The 13,175-nt window shown below is 42.4% G+C and overlaps 2 protein-coding genes across 4 annotated transcripts in view; one reads left to right on the forward strand and one right to left on the reverse strand.

Moving 5' to 3' along the window:
• Positions 1 to 735: 735 nt before the first annotated feature.
• DDX5 (DEAD-box helicase 5) lies at positions 736 to 7,598 on the reverse strand. Of its 3 annotated transcripts, none has more exons than XM_048487748.1 (13): positions 7,447 to 7,598; positions 5,988 to 6,153; positions 5,703 to 5,799; positions 5,489 to 5,622; positions 5,340 to 5,405; positions 4,656 to 4,797; positions 4,386 to 4,546; positions 4,067 to 4,239; positions 3,780 to 3,890; positions 3,258 to 3,319; positions 3,111 to 3,170; positions 1,716 to 1,940; positions 736 to 1,410 (listed from the first exon to the last, which is right to left on the reverse strand). In XM_048487748.1, exons 1-13 carry the CDS (start codon positions 7,452 to 7,454, stop codon positions 1,037 to 1,039), a joined length of 1,779 nt encoding a protein of 592 aa, XP_048343705.1. In that variant the 5' UTR covers positions 7,455 to 7,598; the 3' UTR covers positions 736 to 1,036. The 3 variants fall into 3 exon arrangements, with proteins under 3 accessions (XP_048343705.1, XP_048343704.1, XP_048343706.1); XM_048487747.1 differs by having other exon boundaries at positions 7,423 to 7,576; XM_048487749.1 differs by lacking the exon at positions 736 to 1,410 and having other exon boundaries at positions 1,921 to 3,014; positions 7,423 to 7,576.
• The window catches only part of CEP95 (centrosomal protein 95), a 61,009-nt gene continuing 54,223 nt past the window's right edge, over positions 6,390 to 13,175 (forward strand). The window contains exon 1 of the mRNA XM_048487745.1: positions 6,390 to 6,507. Within this exon, the coding sequence (XP_048343702.1) occupies positions 6,501 to 6,507 (7 nt within the window). The 5' untranslated portion in view covers positions 6,390 to 6,500. The remainder of the gene's footprint in view (positions 6,508 to 13,175) is intronic.

Consider the following 13,175-nt stretch of genomic DNA (forward strand, 5'->3'; position numbering starts at 1 on the left):
ACATTTATAATTAAATTATTCTGAAGAACTGATGAAAACCCCAAGTTCAGTTAGTGGGCCCTGCTGGTTGGAACAGTAGTTGATTGTAACTTGCTGGTTTCAAAAAGCTCCAACTACCACAGGCATAGTTGTTCCATTTTCTTTTGAATGTGCTGAAGGAAGAAATAAGCCCTCCTGGAGTATCTTCTGTGACTCAGCTCCCCTTCTGAATTTTCACAATTTAGCAAAGAACATGTAAACCAAACCTAATTTCAAATCTAACATGTGTTCACAGCTTGGGAAAATTTCCATATTTTAGTTAGCATTTTATCCCACTTCCACTTCAATATATGAACCCTAAAGAACATCATGTTGGGCTCTTAGAAAAACGTGAACACTTTACGGTGCCCTTCCAATTATCATTTCTTTTCCACTACTAAAATTGAAAGTTAAACTTTCTAGCAACTACTAATTTTTTAAAGAAACCAACTAAATGGAATATAGATTCCATATTAGCAATTACTTGCACTCTACAAGCAAGCATGAATAGAAACCATGACATTACTTGCGTAAGTAAATCCACTGTCTCCAAAAAAATGCAAGTCTACCATAACTTGAACAGAAAACACTATTCTTTTTTCTACTGTATGCAAACTTTAGAATAATGCGTTCTCCTTTGGGGACAACCCTCCTTAATTTGCTACTGGAGTAGGGTGAATGACAGGGTCTCATTTCACATACTTCAGAACTACTGAATTTCCATTTTTAAATATCTTTATTAGAAGGCCATGCATTGCCTTCTGTTGGTGTATTTCAAATCACTGTACATTTACTTTGTGAAAACACTGCCTGCATTTTCTAGTACAAAAAACTAAAAATCGTATCAGGAATGTAGAGAATATTCAACTTAAATAGCGGAAAAGTGCACCATAATTACTGCTGCACTGCAGACGTTGCTGCGTGTTCCATAAGGGTTTAAATAACTATCCTGTCTCAGTAACACACAATATAAAGAGCAATTATGAAAAAAAACAAGACACTTAAATATCCTTCTAAGTTATTGGGTATAATTTGCTGGCATTGGATAACCTATCATTGGCGTGGCACCAGTTGTAGGGTATGCATACTGCTGTTGGTTCATTGCACTGTGCATGTTTGCCATGTTATTTCCATACTGTTGATCATAGCCATTCTGGTAAGCTGGAGTGCCAGCCCTGAAGCCAGCCTGCATGCCAGCTGCTCCAAAGTTGTTCCCAAATGCAGTTCCGTTACCAAAACCTTGAGCACCATAGCCACCGTTTTGAGCTTTTGCACCAAAGTCTCTCTTGCCCACTGCACCATAGGTTCTTTCAAAGTTTTCCCTCTCTCTAAAACCAAATCCACCTCTTTTGCCTGTAGAATATCTGTCTCGTCGGTCACCTCTGGAACGACCTGGAAAGATTAAAGGAAAGATTAGGAAGCCTATTCCCTATAGGCAGGAATATTCCCAATCACAGCTAGACTACTGGAGCACAGGAAGTACTCTTCCACGTTTGATTTGGAGATCGGGAGGTGTTGAATTCCAGCTCTAACACAGATTAAACAGCCATACTGTAGTTTTCAGTTTGATAAAGCTGCAGAAAAGCTATACTAATATTTAGTCTGCAAAAATAATTATGATGTAAAAAACGCTTCTTTTAATAGCTACATCCAAAGCAATAACATTAATCATTTTAATGAATAAAATTAACATTTACCTGAACCTCTGTCTTCAACCAACTGGAGCAATTTGGGGTTGATTGCTTGGTTAGCCTCGCGAAGGACAGAGATGAGGTCGCTTACTTGCTTAATATTATTAGGTGTAAAAAACGTGTATGCTGTGCCTGTTTTGGTACTGCGGGCAGTTCGTCCAATTCGGTGGATATAGTCCTCAGAGGAGTTAGGGTAGTCATAATTGATGACAAATTTCACATCTTCCACATCTGTAAAGTGTTGCAGTGCAGCAAAAGCAATGTACACAATTTTGCACACCACAACAGCCAGATGAAAAAGCAAGTTAGACAACAATAGCTGTAAGATGCTAACTGCTGCAAAGAATGGTAATTATCTATTCCTGTCCAAAAAAAAAAGGTTCCTGAGAACAAGAATGCATACTGCCTCTGAACTTCTGTAAATCACTTTGTGATCTAAAGCCTTACCACAGAATACCCTATAAGTCAAGTGACATCTGAATGCTTCTTGCAGTAGGACCACTAAGTTCACAGTAGCCTCTTCATGTGCTTCCAAGGACCTCCATATAAAAATGAGGTCTTGCCACACACCAGAAGCTCTAAAAGTTGGCCACACTGCTTGTCTTGCCAAGACCTTTCAACTGCAGCTGCAAGAAAAACATACCTGTCCCCGTAAGGTCATAAAGTTGTTTTCATGCACTGTGTGTTGTCTAGGCAAGCACTTCCAAGAAGCCAGCGTTCACTTGAGTCTCTCTCTCTCTCACACACTCTCTGGCAGGTCTCGACATGACGGTTAGGGTATAGTTGATGGAGGAACTCCAGGTTTGAAAAGCCACTGCTTTCCCACCCCAGCTTGTAAATAAGAGGTGGATTTTCAAATTTCATGTGCCAGTACTCACCAATTTGTACAAGGCTCAGTACATTTTAAAGCTGCTCTCTCCATTTCAAGGTTGATAAAAAAAGAGGCCACTGTAGTTTGATTATTCTTCGACATTTCAGCAAACTCACTGAAATCCAAAGCCTCTTGGGACCACAGCAAACAGAATGCACACAAACTAAACAGCAGTGCACCATGGCAGTCATGCAAAATCATGGAACAGTGGAATAACCAGTCAAAAGTGAACCGTGAATGAAGCTACCATTCCATGAGAGAACAGTTTATGGGGTCGTAGTTTTAGTCTTTGCCTTTTGAAGATTACTGGCACACAATGCTCAACTTTCACCTCTCTATTGGACTGGAAGCGTCCAGACGATCACTTCCATTAGTCCTCCATCCCCCTCGAGTCCTCCGATTGTCATGCCTAGGCCTTGCCACAAAGACTGCACCTTTATGTGAAAAAAAAACTTAGAAAAATTCAGGTTAAAGAAAGCAATGAACTTTCTTTAAATAAAATGCATCACCCAGCAACAGAGATTACTAACCTAGACCTCTGGAAGCAACATCTGTGGCAATCAGGATAGGAGCCTTCCCATGTTTGAATTCTGCAAAAAAAAAAAACAATTGATTTTTACATCCAACAACCGGCAGAACAGCCACCCAGATGAATAGCTATCAGTAAAATAACTCACCATTCAGAACCCAGTCTCGCTCCTGCTGACTTTTGTCACCATGGATACCCATTGCTGGCCACCTATAATTATATTTAACCTCATATAAATAAACTCACGTAGTCAGCTACACAAATCACTGAGAATGAATAGTGATCTCTTAACACCCGTATGCTACTATGATATGATTAACACATGGTATCTTCACATCCAAGCACAAGTCAAGACAATACTATTGCTTGACTCTCTGTATAGAATTGTATGCCAGTAAAAACTATTGCAATTCAATACCCAGCAGACTCCCTTTACAGTAGTATTAACAAGTTTACTGTGGCAAGAAGACTTTGGGATGCTACAAAAAATTATACAGCTGTCCTATATCAGTATCCAGTAGAACTGCAACACAGCAGCTGAAATTGAACCAACAGAGCTGGCTGCACAGATGAAGACAGAATCATCTAACCAATACACACTATGCATTTAAAGACTGAACTACATCAGTAAGTACCAAAACTAGTTTGTGTCAAAGGGCAAAGTACTTACCCATCTCTCCTCATTTTTCTAGTAAGGTCATCACATCTTCTTTTGGTCTCCACAAAAACAATGGTCTTGTTTTCTTTCTCACTCATAATTTCCTCCATCAGCCGAATAAGCCTTTCAAAAGAAAAACAGCATAGTCAGAGATCTGAGAACTATTATGTACACTTAATGCTGCCAGAACATAAGACTCAAAAATGCGTTCTGTAAGTTATATCTGTAGAAGTTTTACGGCACAGTTCAACTGTGCCCTATCTTTTGAACTGAAAGCAAACCTTTCCAGTTTTACTTACTTGTCATCTTTCTCTACATCGTGACACACATCGACTATCTGCAGAATATTGTGGTTTGCACTTAGCTCCAGTGCACCAATATTGATGTGCACATATTCTTTTAAGAAGTCTTCTGCAAGCTGCCTGACTTCCTTAGGCCATGTTGCACTCCACATCAATGTCTGCCTGTCAGGCTAAAAAAAAAGGCTGGTATTAATATTAAATACAACTTAGCCTCCCTTTACCATCATATCCGAGACAATGGAAATTCTAACTGGGGAACTGCTCAGTTCCAAAATATATTTTCCTTATTATCCTAAAATGTGGCATCTATACTTACTCTAATCTGTTCTACAATTTTTCGGATCTGAGGTTCAAATCCCATATCAAGCATCCTGTCAGCTTCATCAAGTACAAGGTAAGTGCATCTCCTAAGGTTAGTCTTTCCAGCTTCCAAAAAATCTATGAGTCTTCCAGGTGTTGCAATGCAAATTTCCACACCTGAAATTAAGATAAAATGTGGCAGTCATTTCTCTAACTGGTCTGTAAAGCTATCATGCTCAGATGTGACTTCTAACTGCAGATTACTGCCAATACACTGACTTTATACCTCTTTCCAGGTCACGTATTTGTGGTCCCTTGGGAGCTCCTCCATAAATACAAGTAGACTTCAAACGGCAGGCTCTACCATATTCTGCAGCCACTTGTTGCACTTGCTGAGCCAATTCTCGAGTTGGTGCCAGCACCAAACACTATAAACAAAATTCAAATGAAGAGTCAAGCTGTATTCTGGGAACATTCAGATAATTCACATCTGACAAATTTGGTTACTGCACATACTGAAACAAGGGATTTTACTTTTAAGCAGTGAATTGTCTTGCTTCTGATACACTTTAGCAGTAGCAGTTACTTTTGAGACAGATGATTTGGATCTACCCCTAATTTTCACAGAAAATTAGAAGCAACATCATCCAAGCAGCAGTTTCCTTGCCTACTTTTACCCTGTTGTAGTCTAAATGCCCCTGGAAGTTGCTCTTGGGGGGCAGAGAACCACCAAAAAGTCTTAGGGGAACTGAAGAGTTCACATTGGGACACATAAATCAGTGTGAAAATCATACTCTTTCTTCTGCACAACAGCACTTTTCTTTGTTAATTTTCCACACCAGCTAGTAAACAGATATGGCAGCTACAAACATACTGCCTGGAGAGTCCAAAATATTACTAGTAATTAAATCCAATGATATTCAACTGACAAATGGAAGGGAAATTTAAGTTTCATGATACCAATACTTACAATAGGTCCATCTCCTCGTTCCAGGAATGGCTGATGATTTATATGGACTATAGCAGGCAACAAATACTGTTGATAAAAGCAAAAAAAAATTAGTCATGTCCATAGACCACTTTATGGTTTTTTTCCTGGTACAGTGAGCAGTTACTTACAGAAAGTGTTTTCCCTGATCCAGTTTGTGCTACACCAACCATGTCCAGTCCACTCAAGGCAACAGGCCAGCCTTGTGCCTGAATAGCAGTGGGTTCAGTAAAATTCTGTCTCTGAATAACGTCCATAACATTTGCTACAAGACAAGAATGAACTAATTAAGCTTAATGCATATCAATGATGATGAATTTTATTCCCAATAGTTGCTTTCCTTACCAGGAAAGTTTGCTTCATAGAAGTTCATAACTGGCTTTGGACAGCTATGGCCTTTAACTGTGATTTCTTTGCTTGCTCTGTATTGTTCAATCTCTTGCTGCAAAGAAAATGAAAGCCGCCTAGTCAATACAACCAGACTAAATTCAGCACCGCTGCAATAATCTCAGAGTCACCACAAAGATTAATATTCCTACAACATAGATTATCAACATACCAGTCCACAGCAAAGTTATGATTTTGGCCTACTTTAACACTACAACACCAGATGCAAGGAGCTGGCCATACCATAGGACGTCTTGCCACATCAGGATGCTCCTGGTAGAAGTTCTTCTCAAATTTGGGAAGCTCATCCAGATTCCACTTTTTCTTCACAAGCTTTTCTCCAGGGTTTCCAAACTTCTTTCCGCCTAACGATCCCCCTCTACTTCCTCCAAAACGAGGGCCACCAAACCTGGGGAGGCAAAAGGTTCCACTAAGCAGGGCCGCCGTGCCATTCTCACTGGTTTCCGCAAGCCCCAATATTAACACTACTGCTCAAGATTCCTATTGAGCAGTGGATAGGAAATTGCCAAACGTGGCGCGGCAAGCGGGCCCAGCAGTGTTTTTGTTGCTACAAACCAAACTGTCCTAATTAACCGCAGGGCACTCCCTCTCTCTGCGTCACATTTACGAAGGGGCGGCAATGATTACGAAACCTCCCCGGTTCCGGTTACAACGCCTGCTTTTACAAGCCACCAGCGCTTCCCTTTCACGAGGAACAGAAACCCCGGTTCCCTCCAGGCTTTAAAGCTCGGCTACATGATCGGTAAGGTTATCCGACTGGCCCTCTTTCATTACACCCACCCCAAACCTTAGCTAAGCGGCGCTCAATGTAAATGAATGGGAGGGGGACGACGAGCCGCGCCGCTCCCCGCACAAAGGCATGGCAGCCCGGAGACTGCGGCAGTTTCCTTTGTCTTTTTCACCTACGCCACATTTTTTTCGTAGACGCATCCATTTTGACTCCTGGGCGGGGATACAGAGAAAGGAAGGAGGAGGGGGGGAGGAACAAAGGCGGCGGCAGAAGCAGCCGTCGCCGGCATTTTGATTTCCCCTCAGCCACCACATGGCGGGGCCAGCCATTAACATCCGCTCGAATGAGACAAACGGCAAATGGAAGCCGGCTTTACAAAGAGCAGAAGAGGCGGCGGTTTTAGCCGGGTATTTTTTTTTTCCCCAGACCTATTTCCCCGAATGGCACCGCCGACGTATTTCATTTCATGGTGACGGGAAATGGCATAAAGATAGGGTTGCCAACCTCCAGTTCGTTCCTGGCGATCTCCCGGAATTACCAATTGTCGGGTGGATTCTACAATATTAACGCCTTGCTTGAAGTCTTCCCTCCCCCCTTTCTAAAATCCTAACGCTCCATCCAACACCTCAAAATCTCCTAAAATTTCCCAACCCAGATCGGGCAACCCTACTGTTAGAGCCCCCCTCCCTCGGGGAAATCACCTGCGGGCCATGAAGAATAGCCGCAGAAAGCCTCCTCCTCGGCTTCCTATCCCCCTCCCCTCGCCGCCGCAGTCTTTTAGCAGAGGCAGTAAACAAAGGCGCAGAAAAATGCTCGTTCCGTGGCCGCCATTTTAACGACCCCGCTCTCCGCCCCCGAAAAAAAAAAATCCCTCGTCTCAGCCACCACTACGCCCCGGAGCTAAGCTAGCTGAGCCCCGCGCCTCACCCGCGGTCCCTCTCACTGGAATACCCAGGCATGACGACGACGATCACGAAGGTCTCAACAACAGCAAAGATCAGGGTAATCAATCCTAACGCCGGTGACGAGGGCGACTGAATGGGGAGTGTCCGACAGGCCGGATGCCGGTTATATAGCCGGCACCGCTGCGAATGTTGGGAAGCCGGCTCGTGACGTCATTGAAAGTACCGCCCACCTCCTCATTCTAGATTCTGGCGGACGGATGGAAATTCTCTTGTCTTCAGAAAAGGGGCGGAGCTACAATGGGGTCTGTCTGTTGGCCTATGAACGCCTCGCCAAGAGGCCGGCGCGCCAGTTTTTCATCGCCTTCGGGAATAAGCGGAAGTGCTCTTCCCGGTGTAGGTTGTCATCACGCCAGTTTCCATTTCCAGCGATCTGACCGGCTTCTCGCCCCGCGCGCCACAGCCTGAAAAGCCCTTCCCCCACTTTACGTGACTTTTCCGTTCCTCGCCCGCCGCAACGGCCAACTGTAGTTCTCCACGCTTGCGCAGATCGTTCGCCCCAGGAGACGTTTCAGCTTTCTTTGTGGAAAAACGGTTTTAGGGATATTTTCCGCTTGTTCGACCGCCTCTTGTAGACTGAAAAATGGACCTTATGTTTAACAATAATTTTAACTATTATGGTGATGTTTAACAATACCGAAAAATATTATTTTTTTTTCTATTCTGTTTTCTAATAAAGGAAAGAAGCTCTTCAAAAGTGGTGATGGTCTCCTTTCTTCCACTTTTAAATACCCTTCCGTTTTAATAAATTGTCACAAGTTAATTTCAAATACCTGCAAGAATACATTGTCATTAAAACCCATCAGATTAAGTGCCACTAACCAGCACACATGGGATTACTTAAATGGTAAGGTGCTTTAACCGATCTGATTTTTTAAAAAAAACCCTCTGTGAATACACTACATCAAATAAAAGAAGGGAACTCCATGCCAGTTAACAAAGACAGGTTTGCTCACTCGATTTATTACTGCTCAAGTTATCTGGTCATCTCTCCTTAACTGAATTCAAAAGCTGCACTTAACAATGTAGTTGGCTTAGGTAATCACCAATTATTTAAGTGATGTGCATGCATGGGTGACCAGGCATTAAATATTTCAGGTCACACTTAAACATTAAACTCACATAACTGAAATAAAACAATCCACAACTCTAGTGCCTTTTTGGGGAATGTGCAGTAACTCCATTGCAAATTTTCAATAGGAAAGCAAAATGAATCAGATTTCCTTTAAGAGGCCTAGTTGGGAAGAAAAAGATATGTGTACTAATTGGTTAATCCATTGTGTAAGTATTCCAAAAGATGCTTGAATCCATGGATAGCTAGAGTTGCCTTAAAGGATCTCAAGGGAAATCTGATTCATTGCAAATTGTCAACTACTGTACAACAAACAATACTTTCCTAAATTTTGGAAGAAATCATCCTACCTTTGTTAACAATAATTTACGATCAGTTCTTAATAATTAGGAGCCAGTGTATTAACATTCAGGATTTTCTACAGAGAAGCTCAGATACTGCCTGACAGTGAAAAGGTATACTAAAAGAACACTGCAATCTGTTTATCTCAAGGCTATGTTTTGCGTCTATTGATACACCTCAAGACTGCATTAATCTTTTTGCTGCTGCATCATGCTGGCTGCTCATAATTAGCTTACCGTCCACCTGTACCTCAAGATCTTGTTCAACTACGCTGCTAGAAGTGTATCCCCCATCCAGTATGTGTACTTATCACTGTTTTTACCCAGATGTAGAAATCTGCACTTATTTTTGTTGAACTGCTTCTAGTTCACATCTGTCTACTTTTCCAATGGGTCCAGATCTTGTTAAATTTTCTATCTTCTGGGGTGTTCATTACTCCTTCCCATTGATACCAAATCTTCAAATTTAATTAATAGTCCATCTGTAACCTCTAACTGTGGGTTCTGTGGGGCAGAACTTGGAAGGAGTTGCAACAACTAAATTTAAAACAAAATGGTTTACTTTTCTTAACAAATAACACTTATTAAACATTAACATTTAACATTAACACTTCACAGTCCTGTTGAGTTGCATTTCAAGTCCTTCTATTTACAGTATTGTATTGCCAAGTCCAATTCTTCCTGCTGGTGGTTGGCTTATGAAGACTTCAGAGGCTTGATGAACTGGATTAAAGATGATGAAGGTCCCCAAAAGAACTCCCATCAACTATATACACAGAAAGCCCTTAAACAAGCTGTTAAGAGCTTATAAAGAAATAAATCAAGGTCCCAGCCTGGTAGCCTTGCTTCCTCCAACTTCATGAGTTTTTGCAGTCTCCTGCTGCTTTGAGTCCATCTTTCTGGGTCAACCCATTCTGAACATATGGGTTACACATCCACCTCCTCATCCAGATCATTTATAAAAAATATTGAAAAGCAGCAGGCCCAGAACCAAGCCTGTTTCATCCCACTGGACACGTCCTTCCAATCAGATTATATGCCTTTTGACAACTACTATTTGGGTATGGTTCTCCAACTAGTTCCTATCCTTCTAACTAACCTAGAGTCCAGTCCTCCAGTTTACCCATTCATGGAGAACCCTGTCAAAAACTACATAAATCCAAGCAAACTATGTCAATTTATGTTCCCACAATCCAGTAAACCTATCACTTGTTCAAAGAAGGAAACAAAGCAGGTCTGGCAGGACCTGTTGGGGACATATCCATGCTGAGTCCATGGATCACCAAGCTGTCCTTCAAATACTCACAGACTGATCCTTTAAAGTCTCCTTCAGTATCTTCCCTGAGTCAGGTCACTGACTGACTTCTAGTTTCCTGCGTCCTCCTCCTCTCTTTTTAAAAATCGGGATAACATATGCCTTTCTGCATTCAAGATGTCTGGAAGAGGATGGACAAAGGCTTTGCAAGCTCTCTAGAAATCTCTTTGAGCACTCCCAAGCAGAGGCGTAGCTATAAGAGAGCCGGTGGGTGTTGTGCACCGGGTGCACACCAGTGGGAGCAGAAAATCACCCCCAGACCCTTTTGCCCCACCTCGCCAGGCCTGGCCTCATCCCACCAACCTGGCCCGTTTTCAGATGGCAGAAAGCTGTTTTCAACTGGCAGAAAAAGATAACTGGGAGGGGGCAGGGCCACAGGGGCAGGGGGTGGCACCTGGGTGCAATTTTCTCCCCCTATACCCCTGCTCCCAAGTACATTCCATCTGTCCTGAGGGATGTGTACTCATCCAACAAAGACTGGCACCTCTCAGCAACCTCTGTCCATGTCAACCATGTCAACACAATCTCTAGATGGACCTGTTCTTTTCTTCAGAGAAAAAAAGTGAGGAAAAGTAGGAACTGTGCCTTTCTGTTTTCTCTCTATCTTCAGTCAGAGTTTCTTTGTTTTCACCCAACAATGGGACTATCACTTATTTTAACTAGTGTTTGCTCCTCACGTATCTGTAGAAGCTTTTTTGGTTATTGTAGTGAACCTCCCTGGCCAGCCTCAGCTTAATCTGAGTTTTGGCCTATTTGTTGGCTGATGTACAGTACCTAGCAACTTGCACATAATTGCACTTTAGAGGTGTGTCTTTCCCATCATTTCTTGAACATTAATTTTTTCTTCCTTAGCTCATAATTAGTTCATCCACATTAGCTTCTTCGATGTCCTACCATATTTCTGTTCTTCTGGTACATGATGACTTGAACGTGCAAGAGCTCTTGTTTTAGGACAGCCCACCCTTCGCTTGCTCCTTTTCCTTCTATCATTCTTGCCCATGTGTTTGCAGCTGCTTGACAGTGCTATAAATGACAGGGGGAACAAGAACTGGTATGAGAGTGAGGCATTGTTGTGCACAAAAACTGAGTTTTCCCAGAGACTTTGGGCTTGTGTGTCAAAAACTTTGGTGGGAAGAAGTTTGAAAGCTGTACTTTTCCAATAGTCCAAGGTGTGCCTAGCTGAACAATGAGGCTCGCAATGTCATTTGATGATTTAATCAGTGCTCCAAGCCAGCCATTACTTATTGTAGTTTACACCCATTGTAACACTCATTTGCACAATATTTGAACCACATGAGCATTCCTGATGACCCACCATGCCTCACCTATCTTTTATCCAAACCCCAGAAAAGGTATCAATTCTTATCTCTGACCTTCCTGCCAATTTACCTCATACTGCCTCAGGACCCATTCTGGGATACAAATATTTATCCTATGGCCATTTATAGTGTGTGTATGTGTCTTGGATCTGTGCACACAGACCTACTTCGCAGGGAGGCCCTTTCCTCTTAGCTCCTGGAAATGCAAGCCATTTCCCTCTTGATCACTGCCTTCACTGGATGTTCAGTCCACTCTGCAAGAAAAAGATGAGTTTATACCCTGCTTTTCTCAACCATAAGGAGTCTCAAAACAGCTTACAAACTTCTTCCCTTCCTCTCCCCACAACAGACACCTTGTGTGAAGTAGATGGGGCTGAGAGAGTTCTGAGAGAACTTTGACTAGCTCAAGGTCACCTAGCAGGTTTTGTTTATAGGAATGGGGAAACAAGCCTGGATAACCAGATTAGAGTCCACCACTCTTAACCACTATGCAACACTAAATCTCTTATTTATAAAATTCTAGTTTATTTTCATAGCAGTCTTAAGAGTTTTCCCACTTGAACAATCCCCGCAAACATAGATTATAGATCTCAGTTACCCCCTCTCACTAAGCTGTCTCTATGTCTAATTTCCCCAAATAAAAGTGGAGACTGCCTACTCAGGGCAATAAGAGGAATGATTCTCATAATGCCTCTGACCTCATTAAAGTATGAACTACTAGAATCTAACATAACATGTCAGGTTACAAACTTCCTGGGTCTCCCACAGCAAAAGGAATTCTAGGAGAACATGGTCATTTCCACCTAAGGTCTCCACACCCTTAATTCAGCATACTAATTCTTGTCTGTTGGTTAACATTAAGTTGAGTATGGTCAAGCCCTTTGTTGCTTCCTCCATCATTTGAATAAGAAAGTTGCCAGCCAGGCAGGTCAGGAAGTTGCATGGTTCTGGACATTTAGTGGAGTTGTCTCTGTGCACACATCAGGAAAATTGAAGTCACCCATAACAGCGTCATCTTGCTTGGTTACACAGAGAAGCTGCTCATGGAGGGCAGCATCCACCTCCTCACTCTGGTGAGGCAGTCTCTAGCAGATTCCAGCCACAACACTGTTTGTCCTTCCTTTCCTCATCCTCACTCTGATACTTTCCACTGCGCTGTCACCCATCTCCTTCAGCATCTCCTGACAAGCAAACTCTCTCCTCACACTCTGCCTCTTTGACCCTTTCATTTTTTTCTTGAACAACTCATATCCATCCTCTACTACATTCCAATCATGGGAATCATCCCACCAAGTCTCTATATTTCCTACTAAATCATATCCCTCTGCCTGCATTAGAAGCTCACACTCTTCCTTCTTGTTCTCCACGTTTTAGGCATTAATACATAGGCATCTGAAGCCTTGGCCATCTCCTTCTCCTTGTTATATCAGTTTAAAGTTCTCCTGATGAATCTCTCCAGGTTCTTTCCAAACACATTCTTACCCAGCCTTGATAGGTTAAGTCCTTGCATGCTTGTGTGTCTTCCAGAAAACCTTGTCCATGGTCCCAAAATCCAAATTGCTCCTACCAGCACCACTAATACAGCCAGAAGTTCACCTCCATTATCTTTTGTTCCCATCACATCCCTCTTCCTCTGATAGAAGGATTGAAGAGAATACTACCTGTGACCGC

Source organism: Sphaerodactylus townsendi, linkage group LG03 (assembly GCF_021028975.2).
Source record: "Sphaerodactylus townsendi isolate TG3544 linkage group LG03, MPM_Stown_v2.3, whole genome shotgun sequence".
Classification (NCBI taxonomy): domain Eukaryota; kingdom Metazoa; phylum Chordata; class Lepidosauria; order Squamata; family Sphaerodactylidae; genus Sphaerodactylus; species Sphaerodactylus townsendi.

Excerpts from the sequence above, each read along its gene's own strand:
- DDX5 (XM_048487747.1), bottom strand. The coding sequence starts at position 7,454 with ATGCCTGGGTATTCCAGTGAGAGGGACCGCGG. Across the intron at positions 5,406-5,488 it reads GATCAGGGAAAACACTTTCT|TATTTGTTGCCTGCTATAGT; the intron begins GTAAGTAACTGC and ends TTTTATCAACAG. Across the intron at positions 4,547-4,655 it reads AATACGTGACCTGGAAAGAG|GTGTGGAAATTTGCATTGCA; the intron begins GTATAAAGTCAG and ends TCTTAATTTCAG.